This window comes from Vidua chalybeata, chromosome 18, assembly GCF_026979565.1.
Source record: "Vidua chalybeata isolate OUT-0048 chromosome 18, bVidCha1 merged haplotype, whole genome shotgun sequence".
Taxonomy (NCBI): domain Eukaryota; kingdom Metazoa; phylum Chordata; class Aves; order Passeriformes; family Viduidae; genus Vidua; species Vidua chalybeata.
The window spans coordinates 8,667,303-8,679,158 of record NC_071547.1 but is presented as its reverse complement, the minus strand read 5'-3'; the positions used below and the strand labels follow the sequence as shown (position 1 = coordinate 8,679,158).

General features: G+C 41.2%; 1 protein-coding gene across 1 annotated transcript; it reads right to left on the bottom strand.

The window, feature by feature from the left end:
* Positions 1-3,325: 3,325 nt before the first annotated feature.
* On the bottom strand, positions 3,326-11,771 carry SNAP29 (synaptosome associated protein 29). The gene is made up of 5 exons (XM_053959524.1): positions 11,453-11,771; positions 9,828-10,024; positions 9,542-9,627; positions 8,456-8,560; positions 3,326-7,410 (listed from the first exon to the last, which is right to left on the bottom strand). The coding sequence occupies exons 1-5, from the start codon at positions 11,660-11,662 to the stop codon at positions 7,253-7,255; spliced, it is 756 nt and encodes a 251-aa protein (XP_053815499.1). The 5' UTR covers positions 11,663-11,771; the 3' UTR covers positions 3,326-7,252.
* Between the last annotated feature and the right edge of the window lie 85 nt (positions 11,772-11,856).

Sequence of the window (11,856 nt, the reverse complement as noted above, 5' to 3'; positions counted from 1 at the left end):
ATGCCAGAGTTGTTCTGTCTTAAGAAGGTAGGTGCCTTCATAAGAGGCCCCTCACAAGCTTGTTTTCTCACCTGCACTTTGCTTAATGTTGCAATTCAGTTTTAGGTCATTGGAGAAAAATTAATCCATCACTGAATAATTGCAACTATGTCATTTAGGAAAAAACACCTTATCTCCATATGGTGATACAGTATGTACTGATGAATATTTTCTACCTGTCTTAGTCACACCTGCATAGGGAGCATGAGGAGAAGAGGTGGCAGTGGCAGTTTGGCTGCAGCAAAGTGGACTCTGCATTGTCACTGACTGTGCCTGCCTTGCATTCTGAGCACGTACAGGGAGGATCCCAAAGGCACCCACAAACCCTGCTAGCTCCTATCCATGCTGTGTGACTGTGTGGAGCTTTGGGAACAAAATTAAATGCCAGAAATGTCAGCAGCCTATAACAACAATATACAATGAAGCAGATAAAATGACTCACAGGTCTTCTCTGCAGTGCTGTTAGCAGCTTATATATTTTCAGGGCAGAAAATAATCGGTAATTGTCTGAGTCTCCATCAAAATCCTGCCTTTTAAGAGTTCTTAGCTTTCCCTAAAAGTCAAATTTTAAGTAGTAAGTCTTTGGGCATTCAGTCCTGGTCACCCTACTTGCATTATTCTAGGAGAAAAAATACTGAGAAAGAAACTGATGTCTTTCCTCACAAAGCTTTCTCCATAAGCAGGTGAACACAATTGGGTTTCAACCTTTGCTTTATTACATTACCTATTTATATCAAACTGCTGGATTTTTTGGCTGCCTCTCTGCCCAGTCTTCACTCAAAGAGGGAAGGAACATCGTGTCATCATCATCTAAGAGGATCAGTGGGCTGACATGTAAACAGGTTGGCCAATCCAGGCACAAGGACATGGTGAAAATAGAGCCATAAAGTTAAGACTTTGAAGACTGAGGTTGGGAGCACTGGTATGCAGTAACCCAGCACTGGATCCATGTAACTTACCCTGGATGTTATTGGGAGCCAAGAGCAGACTGCATCACCACCCTTTGCAGTTGCTTCACACAAGGCAATCCCTGCAGGAATTTTTCTTCAAAGGCACTCACTCAAGAAACATTACATGCAAACAAACAGCACAGAAATTCTAAGAGAAATTTGGGGCTCAAATTGTAGGGCAAGCAGGTCAGGTTTTACTACCTACATAATTAAAACTCAATTAGAACTGGCAAAATCAATACACCAGTGAGGGCATACTGAAGAAAAACTCTTCCCTAAGCTGTCTTCCCCATAGGTAGAGACTGGGTGAATTTAAAGGATGAAAGAGCAAGGAAGAAATTGGGAAAGACATTGGAAATGTTCAGTGATAACTGATTTAATACCTTGTCTAAATGTAGGGAGAGATTAAAAGTCAGGAATAAAGAAACCAGACTTTACCAGTTTGCAAAATACATAATGTCAGTAAGAAATTTTGTGAAGTAAAATCAAAGGAAGACAAACTGTAATTCTTCCCAAGTGCCCTAACATGTTAGATCTGAAATGATGAACTCTTTTGGGCAGTGGCTCCCGCTCTAGGGCTGTCAGCACCTGACATACCCATTCCTACCTCTCATCTTTCTACACTGGAGGGCTAATGCCCACATAGATAGTGGCACATGTGCATGGCCTTGGTGGCACACTCCATACTCTTGCTGCCCTCACTGGCCCTGGCAGGCTGTGAGACACCCCAGGACTGGCCAAAGGTTTGTTCAAGCGACAGAAATTCAGCAGCTCTTCAGTGCTGGCCGGGGGTAGAGCTCAGCGCTGGCCAGTGACCGCTGTCATTAACAGAGAGCAGATTTACAGTTAATGTGGAGGAAAAAGGAGTCATCTTGGATGGAGATGCCAAGGAGGCCCACTGTTTTCCACAAAATATCCATAACTAGAGCTGGAAGCCCATTTTCTAGAAGGTTCTGCCTCACCAACAGCAAAGTCACAGTTCATCTAAACTTTTTATAGTGGAGGCAGGGCTGCACAGTCACTACTTAGTAAACCGTGCCTGGCATTCAGGGATCTTCCTGATTTGGCAGCCTGTTTATTCTAGGGCACCTCCCTGCTTGCTTTCAACAAAACCCTACCAATCCTTCAATTCTAGCCCCAGTGGGGTTTTGCTTCATATTTTCCCAGTTTGGAAATTTGCAATAAATTTATTTGGAAGCAAACAAACCAACCAACCTACCAAAATGAAACAAAAATTGTAGAACTCCCTCTTAAAGCCAAACCTCTTTTCAGAAGCAAGGAGAGCAGCAGGCAGAATTATGGGGTCCTTCATTCCAACAGCCCCTGCTTTGCCTGCTGTTATGTACTTGGATGAGCATCCTTTACCTCCCCTTCCTCATTCATTCCCCAGGAGGGCAAGGACTGCACTGTAAGCCAGGAAGTCCTTGAGAGAACACAAAGGGTTGAAATGCCTGACCAGCCATAAACAAACAGCTATGTGAGAAATATCCTTAAGACTCTGAAACTGATTCACATGCCAGAAAGCAAGCAAACTATTAATATTCCTAGCAGAGATCCAGAATCTACTGCACTGCTCCATTCTCTGTCACCTCCTACTGTGCTCTTTGCGCTATTTTGATTTCTCTATATGCAACAATTGAGTGCAGAGATGGAAGCACTCTCAATTCCCATTTGTTGAAGAACTTTCAGCAAAAAGGCAGCAAACCAAAGTTATCTGAATTAAAAAATATGTCAGCCTAACTCTCCTTTTTTTCAGAGTTTTTGTAATAAATAGCACTTTTGAATCTCTGTGTTACAGTATCAAACAAAATTAAACTCTACTGCAAAAAAAAAAAAATCAGAAGCCAAGTTCTTCCCTTCACATACAAGTAAGATCCTAGCTGAAGGTCAAGACATTCACAAGTTTTCTACCATCACACAAATACCACAAGAAAGTTTTCAAAAAGGTTTGTATATTTTTTTGCCTTACTCCTGTTTCACCTGTCCCATGTTCATGCATACATCCAGTTATTGATATTCCTGATAATACCAAATACTATGGCAAGGTTACTTTTTAAGCAACATCTGGAATTATTTTATCATCACAAATAAATTCTTTTGCAAAAATAAATGCTGGTTTACATTCCTCTCTCAGGATCTAACAGAATCTACTCAAGAATAACATAGAAATGTCATACCTTCTTTTATTCCCAGAAAACAAAACCCAGCAGCTGCAAAATTATGTCCACAGTGGTACAAACTCAACAGAGTAGGTCTTGTGTTTTAACAGATATTATGGGGGAAGAGTATCAATGAAGCTGTGATTAAAAAAATGTGGGAAATAAATGCAACAACTCTTCATTAACAATAAGCACCTTTTATTGAACTGTCTTACCACTCAACACTCATTCCAGTCAATCTCTTCAAGTGCTGAACTATAGTCCAGTTTAGCGTTTAAATAAAAGATAATGCAATTTGACTTGTACAAAAAGTGTTATACCTGGGTGGCACAGACTTAAAGTTCTATTTTAAAAAGCCATAGACACAAATAATCACTACCTGTGATTTGAAAATTAAGTCCTATGTATTTCAAAGTAAAAATTAACACATAACTTCCATCTGATGTTATGCTTGTAAAAATGCCTACAAAATATTTGTTCAGAAGGCAGACTGGTTGGAAAGTATTTTCTATTTCACCATTTAACAAATGACATCACAAAAACTACTAGGCAGCAAAATATTTCAGGTGAATTTCACACATTAGAAGAACCCCTGACATCATCATGTCCCAATGATATCAGTAGGGCCCATACAGCTCAGCACAGAAAAAAAAAAAATCTGTGTAGTACAGTCTAAAATTCAGCTACATGTCATTTGTTTCAAGATTTAATTCAATGCTCAGGAAATTTAAAAATCAAATACACCTAGGAGTCTAGTCATCAGATACTGGTTATTCCGCTTCTTTCTCCTTGCTGCTTTTAGAATTTTGTCTGTGTTCTGAAGGGCATATGCTGCTTCCCAGTGTTTAAGATCTCTCCAAAATTGATTAGCAAACTTTTTGAGAAACTGGCAAATTGCCTTCTATAAAGAATACTTAAATTTTTTTTTGCCATTTTCTTCTGACCTTATTAAATTTCTACCCAAGCCAATAAAGTTAACCAGAGATATTTTACTGCAAGAACACCAGCTTATATGCCAACATGAATATGCAGGCAAAATAATTTATCAAAAATTAGCATACGAGTGCAAATTAAACTCCTTCTGAAAGTCCTGGACTCTACAGAGTTTAAGTTTTTCAACAGTATCCAAGAAGAAATAAAACTCCATCTCAGGAAACAGTAAGAAGAGCTACTGAACTAAATCCTTCACTATACATGCAAAATGGCATTTCCTGGAAAAGCAAAAATCATGGGGCTATTTTCCTTTAAATTTCCTTTTCCTGTAGGATGAAAAATTATTCCAAGAGATAAAAACCATCATCACTATTATAAAATAGTGGTGTCTCCTCATGTCAGTTAGACTTAAGTTTGTTATCAGCAAAAATCAATATGAAAGCTGACACAAGCAATTCAGTTTGTAGCAGAAATTCTTTTATATCCATGCACCATCTTTTTCCCCCTGCAAAGGAAACCCAGTGTGGGAAATGATCCTTTAAAACAAGGTCATTAAAACCAAACAAAATAATAACTAGAGTTAAGAAAACCTAAGCAAAGGCAGACATACATTACTGAGGCAGTGAATGGGATTGTTACACAACATGAGGAGTTAGACCTCTGTATAGATTCCACATGGCTGAGATCCACATGGCTGGGTTTCTGCTCTGCTTTTTCTCAAAATACAAATAGGGATTTATTTTTTATTCCCTAAGCAGAAATAGGGATTTCTTTTTTATTTCCCTTCCCTGCCTGTGTTTTTAAAGGCATCCAAGATATCCAGGATGCATTGAATATTTCATAAGGCAAATACAACTAAACATTTGCTCAAAAACTCGAGTTAATTCTGTGAAGTAATTCAGACTACAAATGGAATAGCTTACATCAGAAAGGCAGCACAGTTCACCCTTAAATCAAATATTTTTGCTTGGATTCAAGCTCCAGATTTCTTACTACACATAACACAACCAGATCCTGCAGTGACATTTTTCCTCCATTTGCCTTAACTTAGTCAAGAAACTCTCAGTGTCCATCCTTGCTATCACAGCAAACACCGAGTTGTGACACAGTTGCTTACAAGTGAAGGCAGATTTCACCCTAAAAGGAGTGTTATTTAAACCAATAAGAAACTAAACCAGCTATAATCAAAATTTTGATCTTCCTTCACTGTGGTACTTAACATATGAACACTAACAACTATATAATTCACTAAATAAATGTATCAACTGTCTTGAGACATCAAATTATATAATTAATAAATATTCTAACAGAGTAAGATAATTAATCATGGTATAAACCCAATTAGTAAAATGATATATTAATATTAATAGGCTATTTATAATTCTTTATGTGCATAAATGATACAAACTGAAAAATTAAAAAGCAATTAAAGGTATTCAATTGCTCTTGAAGTTTTATGTCCCTCCAAAAGAATTGTTTTGTGGGGGGGGAGACTGAAATCAATGCCATCAGTAACAATGGGAACAGAGTCTCACCTTAAATCTAATTCACAACTCAACCCTGTCTGTACGCCAGAAATAGTATTTTTTTCCATAATACTATGTCCAATAAGTGTAGTGTTTTTAGTGATTTATTTTTCTACAAGTGAACTTTCTGGAGACACAGTAAAACAAGAAAGGCTCAGTTTCTCTTATCTCCTTGACAATTGGATGCACCTTGTGGCAAGTGAGCTCAAGGTAACACATCCCTTGAAAAAGGAATGGGTGGGGTATGAATGTGGTATCTGTGAAGGGGACAAGCTAGACAGCCCCGAACACCAAAGTCTTTCTTTAATTCATAAGGCAATGTGGCACTAGTTCAAAAGAAGTAACAATCTCTTCCTAGCCACACACTGTCACCTGTGATGTTCCAATATTGACACAGGTCCCTTGGCCTCTCCAAACAGGAGTACCTTGCTTGTTTTCAAGACAGACAGCAAGTTCTCGCTGTCATGTCTTCAGGCTGAAGCAGAATTGTGATTTTGTTCTACAGTGACCCCTACAAAAGAACAAAAAGTGAAAGCCCAAATTCTATCTGGAAGACTCAAAAATGGTTTTGGGCTTTTCTTCATTTGCAGGAATTATTCACACCTGCTAAGCCAACACAGATCCATGTGAACCATTGTGGAGTTCTTTAACAGTCACATTGCTTAGTAAAGCACAGCATCTGCTCAATCCATTATCACATCTGAAATAAATGCTAAAGAAAAATCTTCTACAATCTGTTTGTGCACTACCAAATCAACTCACCATTTCTCAAATGGAAGCTGTTTTTTCAAATAACCACCTAAATGAATAAGCTGAGAAAGAGCAGACAATTAAAAACAGATGATGACCATTTCTGCAAAAGAATCTTTAAGAGCACATACATTTAAGTCCTGATTTTGTTACCCAAACCTTTTGGGTCACTGTCAATGAACATTTCTTGCACACCATAAGATACCCTTAGAGATCTTTACTGACAAGACTGTGAAGGCAAAAGTATTTAGTTACCCAAACATAAAAACCACAATTTGTGGATGCACCATTTGGGCAAAGTCATCTTAGGAAAGGGAACACACACAGGATATTACCATTACTGCATGACACCCTTGATATTTTACAACTTCCACAGAACAGTTCATTCCTTAAGCCCCAGAAATGCCACAGAACAGTCACTTAAAAATATTTTTACAGCTGGAAATCAGCATTTTTTCTGAATTTAACATATCTGTAGGTAAACAGAATTAGCAACATTTCCTCTGAACAAAGCAGCACATTCTGTTCTCCCTGCCCCCTCCCCAAAACAGAGGCAAAAATGCCGTTCCTTTTCTCATCACAGCTCCCAGGCCAAGGACGCTGCCGCTCTGGGGAGTGCCAACTCCTCCAGGCATGTGACGCGGTTACACAACTGAGTGGGGCATCCTGACCCAATGCTGAGAGATTTTACTCCACATGCATTTTTCTCATGTAGACTAAGAGGAAATGTAAAGTATTGTGCTGACTTAAGGCTACGTAATTTTAATGACAACAAAACCAGTAACACAGCAGAAAAAAGGGAAACGGATATCGCCCAAGATTTTTTGTAAGAGATCGGTTGAGATGAGGCATTCAGGATGAACCAACACTGAACAAAAGAAATTCTAAAAATCCTTTAAAGCTGTCGGACTTTCCTATCAGTGTTTTTAATGTTGACATCCAGTGTCTCTACTTTCTTTGTGAGCCGATCCAACATATCATCCTGCTCTTCTATTTCAGTCTGCAGGCCAAGAGCAAGGCTTTTCAGGCGACTTAGCCCAGAAGACATCTCATCTGTCAGGGCAGAGAGGGACCATAAGGAATCAAAGTGCTACAACACAGGCTATCTAAATGGACACTGTCAGGATTCCTTCTTCTCCAAAATCCTGGGTTAGAAAACATTAGATACAATTCCTCAAGTGTGAGAATTCCTCTGGAATAGAGGAAGCATTGGTATGTTCACAGTTGTACTGTTACTACCAGAAATGGTCACTTCCTCCTTTTTTACATTTTACATTTGGTGTTAAGCAAATGCTTAACACCAAACTGGATCTTTACCAAATTACATACCCTCTAATGTAGTTTTTACCTTTTTTTTTTAAGGTATGTCATAGAAAATTTGGTACATATTTTCTCTGCTCAGCATACACAGCTCACTACCTCAATTGTTTTTCTTTAAATTTCAAGCAGAGATAATACCAGTGCACTGAAGATTTAAACAGTTATTTATCATAGATTAAAAACTCCCATTTCTAGATTTTCCAATTGACCAAAAGGTGACAATTTCATTGCATGATTGATTGATATAAATGCTTCTTGAAGTTAATAAGTTTTCCACAGCTTGTGAACAGAAAAAACGGGCTTCCACTAGCTCTAATGACTCACCATTTCTTTTTGATTTATTCCTTTCTGATTTTTTTCCCAACCTCTTATTTCTAGGCCAGCTACACAGTGACACATGTAAGCAAACAGGCACTTTGTCTATATGCTACAGAACAAAGAAAGGCAAACTCACCTGAATGGTTTTGAGAAGTAATAAAAGAAATGCAGTAAATCCACAAGTTAAATATTTGGTGCCTTTCAATTCTTAGCAATTTTTAGCAAAACATGTATTTCAAAAGCTGTGCATTGCTTTAAATTATTTGGGTCTAAACTAATGTACCATACAGATAGTTTTGAAATGCAAATACAAGCAAATTATTTTTAAAGTTATCATCAAATTTTACACGTTAACTAAACAAAATAGTGTTGGCTATATATCACTTAATTATTTTATCTGGCTTAGGAATCAGAAATTCCCAATTGTATCACATCAATCAGCTTCAGTTTCCTCACTCACCTAAGTTGGTATCAATTTTCTGGTGGTAAGCTCGCAGTTGTTGGTTCTTTGGATAGGCATCCTTTTGTACTGAAGAAACTAAATCTGCTTTGTTGAAGTCAATGTCTGTTAAAAGTATAGAGTACAGAATATTATATAATGAAAAAGCATGTGAGAAGAGGTTTTGAAGTTTTAGAAAGGCTGTTAAAAATTAGTTTGCACACAGCTGCCAGGTAATCTCATAACCAGAGTACAAGGACTAGTCCAAGACCATTGTCTACAGCCAGCTCTCAAGATGAACACTTAAGCTACAATTATTCTCTCTTGGGCTGCCACTTGCAGTTCTGGCAGGGAGCTGGGAGAGAAAAGCAAACCGAGTGAGTCCCCAGCGCGCATCCAGGCGGGACCAAGGGCTGGGACGGTGACCGGCAGCCGCAGGCAGCGGCCGCAGCCGCTCTGCCCTCTGCTGGACAGAGCTCGGCACTGCATGCAGCGGGATGGGCCCCGAGCCCCCAAAAGCCTTCGTTGCGTTACTCACACAACAACATCACCGGTATCCTGCTGCTGTCCCACTCCTACCGTGCTAAATAACCCCGGCTCACTTTATAAAGAAATAGTTATTTAGTATGGAAAAGCCCTCATAGAAGTTAACAGATTGAGAGTCAGAGGAATGAGGCCAAACTCCATGCACCACCTTCTGAGAATCAAGAAATGACTTCAGTATGAAGAGTTAGAATCCATGTCTGAAATAACAAGGACAATGTATCTGAAAACTATGACAAACAATGGTTAAAAGGAGAACCTCTGAACGTGTAACATTTTGGCAAACTTAGGGAAACCATGTCTGCACACTGTGTGCACTCCCTGCAAAATATAAGCACTGGGCGCTTTTAGTCTCTAGCAGGTATAACATCTACACTATGGCTATAAAGACATTAATGGGAACAATTCCCTAGAATTCAAAGCACGAAGGCCGGGATACAATCTCCAGATGTTAGGCAGCAAGGTAAGTCAGCAGCTGGGCAGGCTGAAGGGTCTCTGCCTTCATCACTGCAAGTTTGCCCCACACAGATGACAGGCATTCAGCGTAAATGAAAGTTAACAAACCTGAATCATCTAGCTTCCTTAAATTTGGATGGCTTTCCTGGTATTTTGACTCTTGTTCTTTACTAGACATCATTGCTTCTTTTAACCTAGTAAAAAAAAATAAAAAGAAAACCTCAGCAACAACCTCAGCTGAGGTTGTTGACCTCAGCATTAAAGAAAAAAAGGTAACTAGACCACCTCAGGAGTTTACAGGAGTTTCAAAGAACCAACAGATGTTTTCTTTTCTGGTGACACTTCAGAGATGCTATGGGAGACAAGTCCCAAATAAAAAGTTCATGTTACTTACCTGCTGTTACCATAATATTCAGGGGCTCCATTCTGCTCTGGTTTGCTCTCTGGTGGTTTGGCTTTGAAGTAGTTTACCAAGCCCCCCCAAACACTCTTGATGCTGTTTATGTGCCTTTGACTCGTTTTCAAGTCCTGGTCCATTTTATCCACCATCTGCTCCGTGCGCCTCAGAGCCTCTCCCTGACGGACGAGCTCCTAAGGGGCATTGACAGAAAAACAGATCATACAGCCAGGATGAACTGAGACATCAAACAATTAACACTGAAGGAGCCACTCTGAAGAAAAATAACAGCATTTCTTCATCTGTGCAGATTATTTCTGAGGGCAAACAGCTTTTTCCCTTGCTCCCCCTTCCTCCAGGGCATTTCAATCAACAGTTGCACATCAGCCACTGCATTAACCAGCTGTAAAATCCTCATCCCTGTGACATGCCGGGCTCCTGGCACCTACCACAATCAACATCCAATTTTCTGTACTAGTCTTTTGTCAAGCTGACATTTTCATCTATGGCTGGCCACCAGATGGGTGATGTGGTGGAAATGCACAGGTCTACGGCAGAGGAATGAGCAAGCAGGGCAATTTCTAGTTATGAATGGCACTTTCATTGGGAAGGGATTCTATTTTCACCTTACTGGGATGTTTCTGATAATTTAGAAATAGAATAACCAAAGGAAACAAACAGAATAAACAAACAGAATTTCCTCAGACTTCAGGAATATTTTAGTTAATTTTAGCAGTGCAGGATTTAGAAATTTTTATATATTGAAGTACGTTATTTTCTAATTCAGCAGCACAAGCACTATTCCAAAGTAATCCAAAGATTAATGCTGGCAGGAAAGTTGCCTGCAGCTACCACCAGTGCAAAACAAAGAACTTGTGTTCGCATTCTTGCTAAAGTCTGGGAAATTTCAGTTGAATATTCTTTTTATTCCCCTCTCAATAAAGCACAAACACACAGACTTCAAGTTTTACCACAGGTCCTGTGTCAAGCCTGAATTCTTGATTCCTCACTTGTGATTTCCTGGACAAACAAATCACGAGTCTGAAAGTTCACGGAAGTCCCACCAAAAACTCTCTGAGCATAAGGACTGGCTGCAGCTTGGGGATGCTCTGGGGTTAATTCAGACAACCACATCACCCAAGGAACACCCCATTACAGCAGGTGACACAATGGACAAGACCTGAGCCCGAGCACAAAGTGCTGAAACAGAGCCTGAGGAATGAAGGAAATGATTAATCAGGGTGAACCGAAGCACATCACAAACAACTAACAGGGAAGGCCCTTCGTCTAGCCAAGGGGACTGCTAAAAACCTTATAGTCAGCTAAAAATTAATAAGAACTGCTGAAAGCAGCTGAAAACACGGCCCAGTCCCAGCCTCAATACTATTCAGACACACAAGCTGTAACTGGGATTTTCCCTCAAAACCCAAACGCCACCACCCCGAAAATACAGGGACGGGCTGGCTGAAAAACCCCGAGTAAAGAGGGACTTTTCAGGAAACTCTCCGGGGGACAAGAACCCTTCTCCCCTCCCGGAGCTGAGCGAGGCGGGAGCGTCGGGCCCTGCGGCCGCTCCTCCCCAGCTGCCCCGGGGCGAAGGCTCCGCTCCGGCCCCGACCCACCTCGGAGGCGGCCACGCCGATGCGCTCGGACTCGTAGAGAAGCGACAGGGAGCGGGTGGTGCTGTCGGCGGTGGCGGCGGAGCGGCGCAGCACCTCCTGCTGCAGGTACCGCTGCCGGTCCGCGCCGTCCGCCCCGCCGGGGCCCGCCGGCGCCACATCCTCCTCCTCGTCCTCCGCGAACGGGTTGTAGCTCCTCGGGAGCGCCGACATGGCACCGCCGACCGCGAGAATGTCCGCGGGGAGTCCTCGCCCCTCACTGAACCCCCCGAACCCCCTCCTCGGGCCGCGGCCGCTCCGCTGCTTCCGCCCACGGCACCGAGCGCCGGGCGGAAGCGCTGGGCGCAGCCACCGACCGGCTTCCCCCCCGCGGGCGGGGTGAGCGCGCCGCAGCGCCACTGGTAGAC

Excerpts from the sequence above, each read along its gene's own strand:
- SNAP29 (XM_053959524.1), bottom strand. The coding sequence starts at position 11,662 with ATGTCGGCGCTCCCGAGGAGCTACAACCCGTTCGCGGAGGACGAGGAG. Across the intron at positions 8,561-9,541 it reads AAGGAAGCTAGATGATTCAG|ACATTGACTTCAACAAAGCA; the intron begins GTTTGTTAACTT and ends TACTTTTAACAG. Across the intron at positions 7,411-8,455 it reads GAAAATTGATACCAACTTAG|ATGAGATGTCTTCTGGGCTA; the intron begins GTGAGTGAGGAA and ends CTGCCCTGACAG.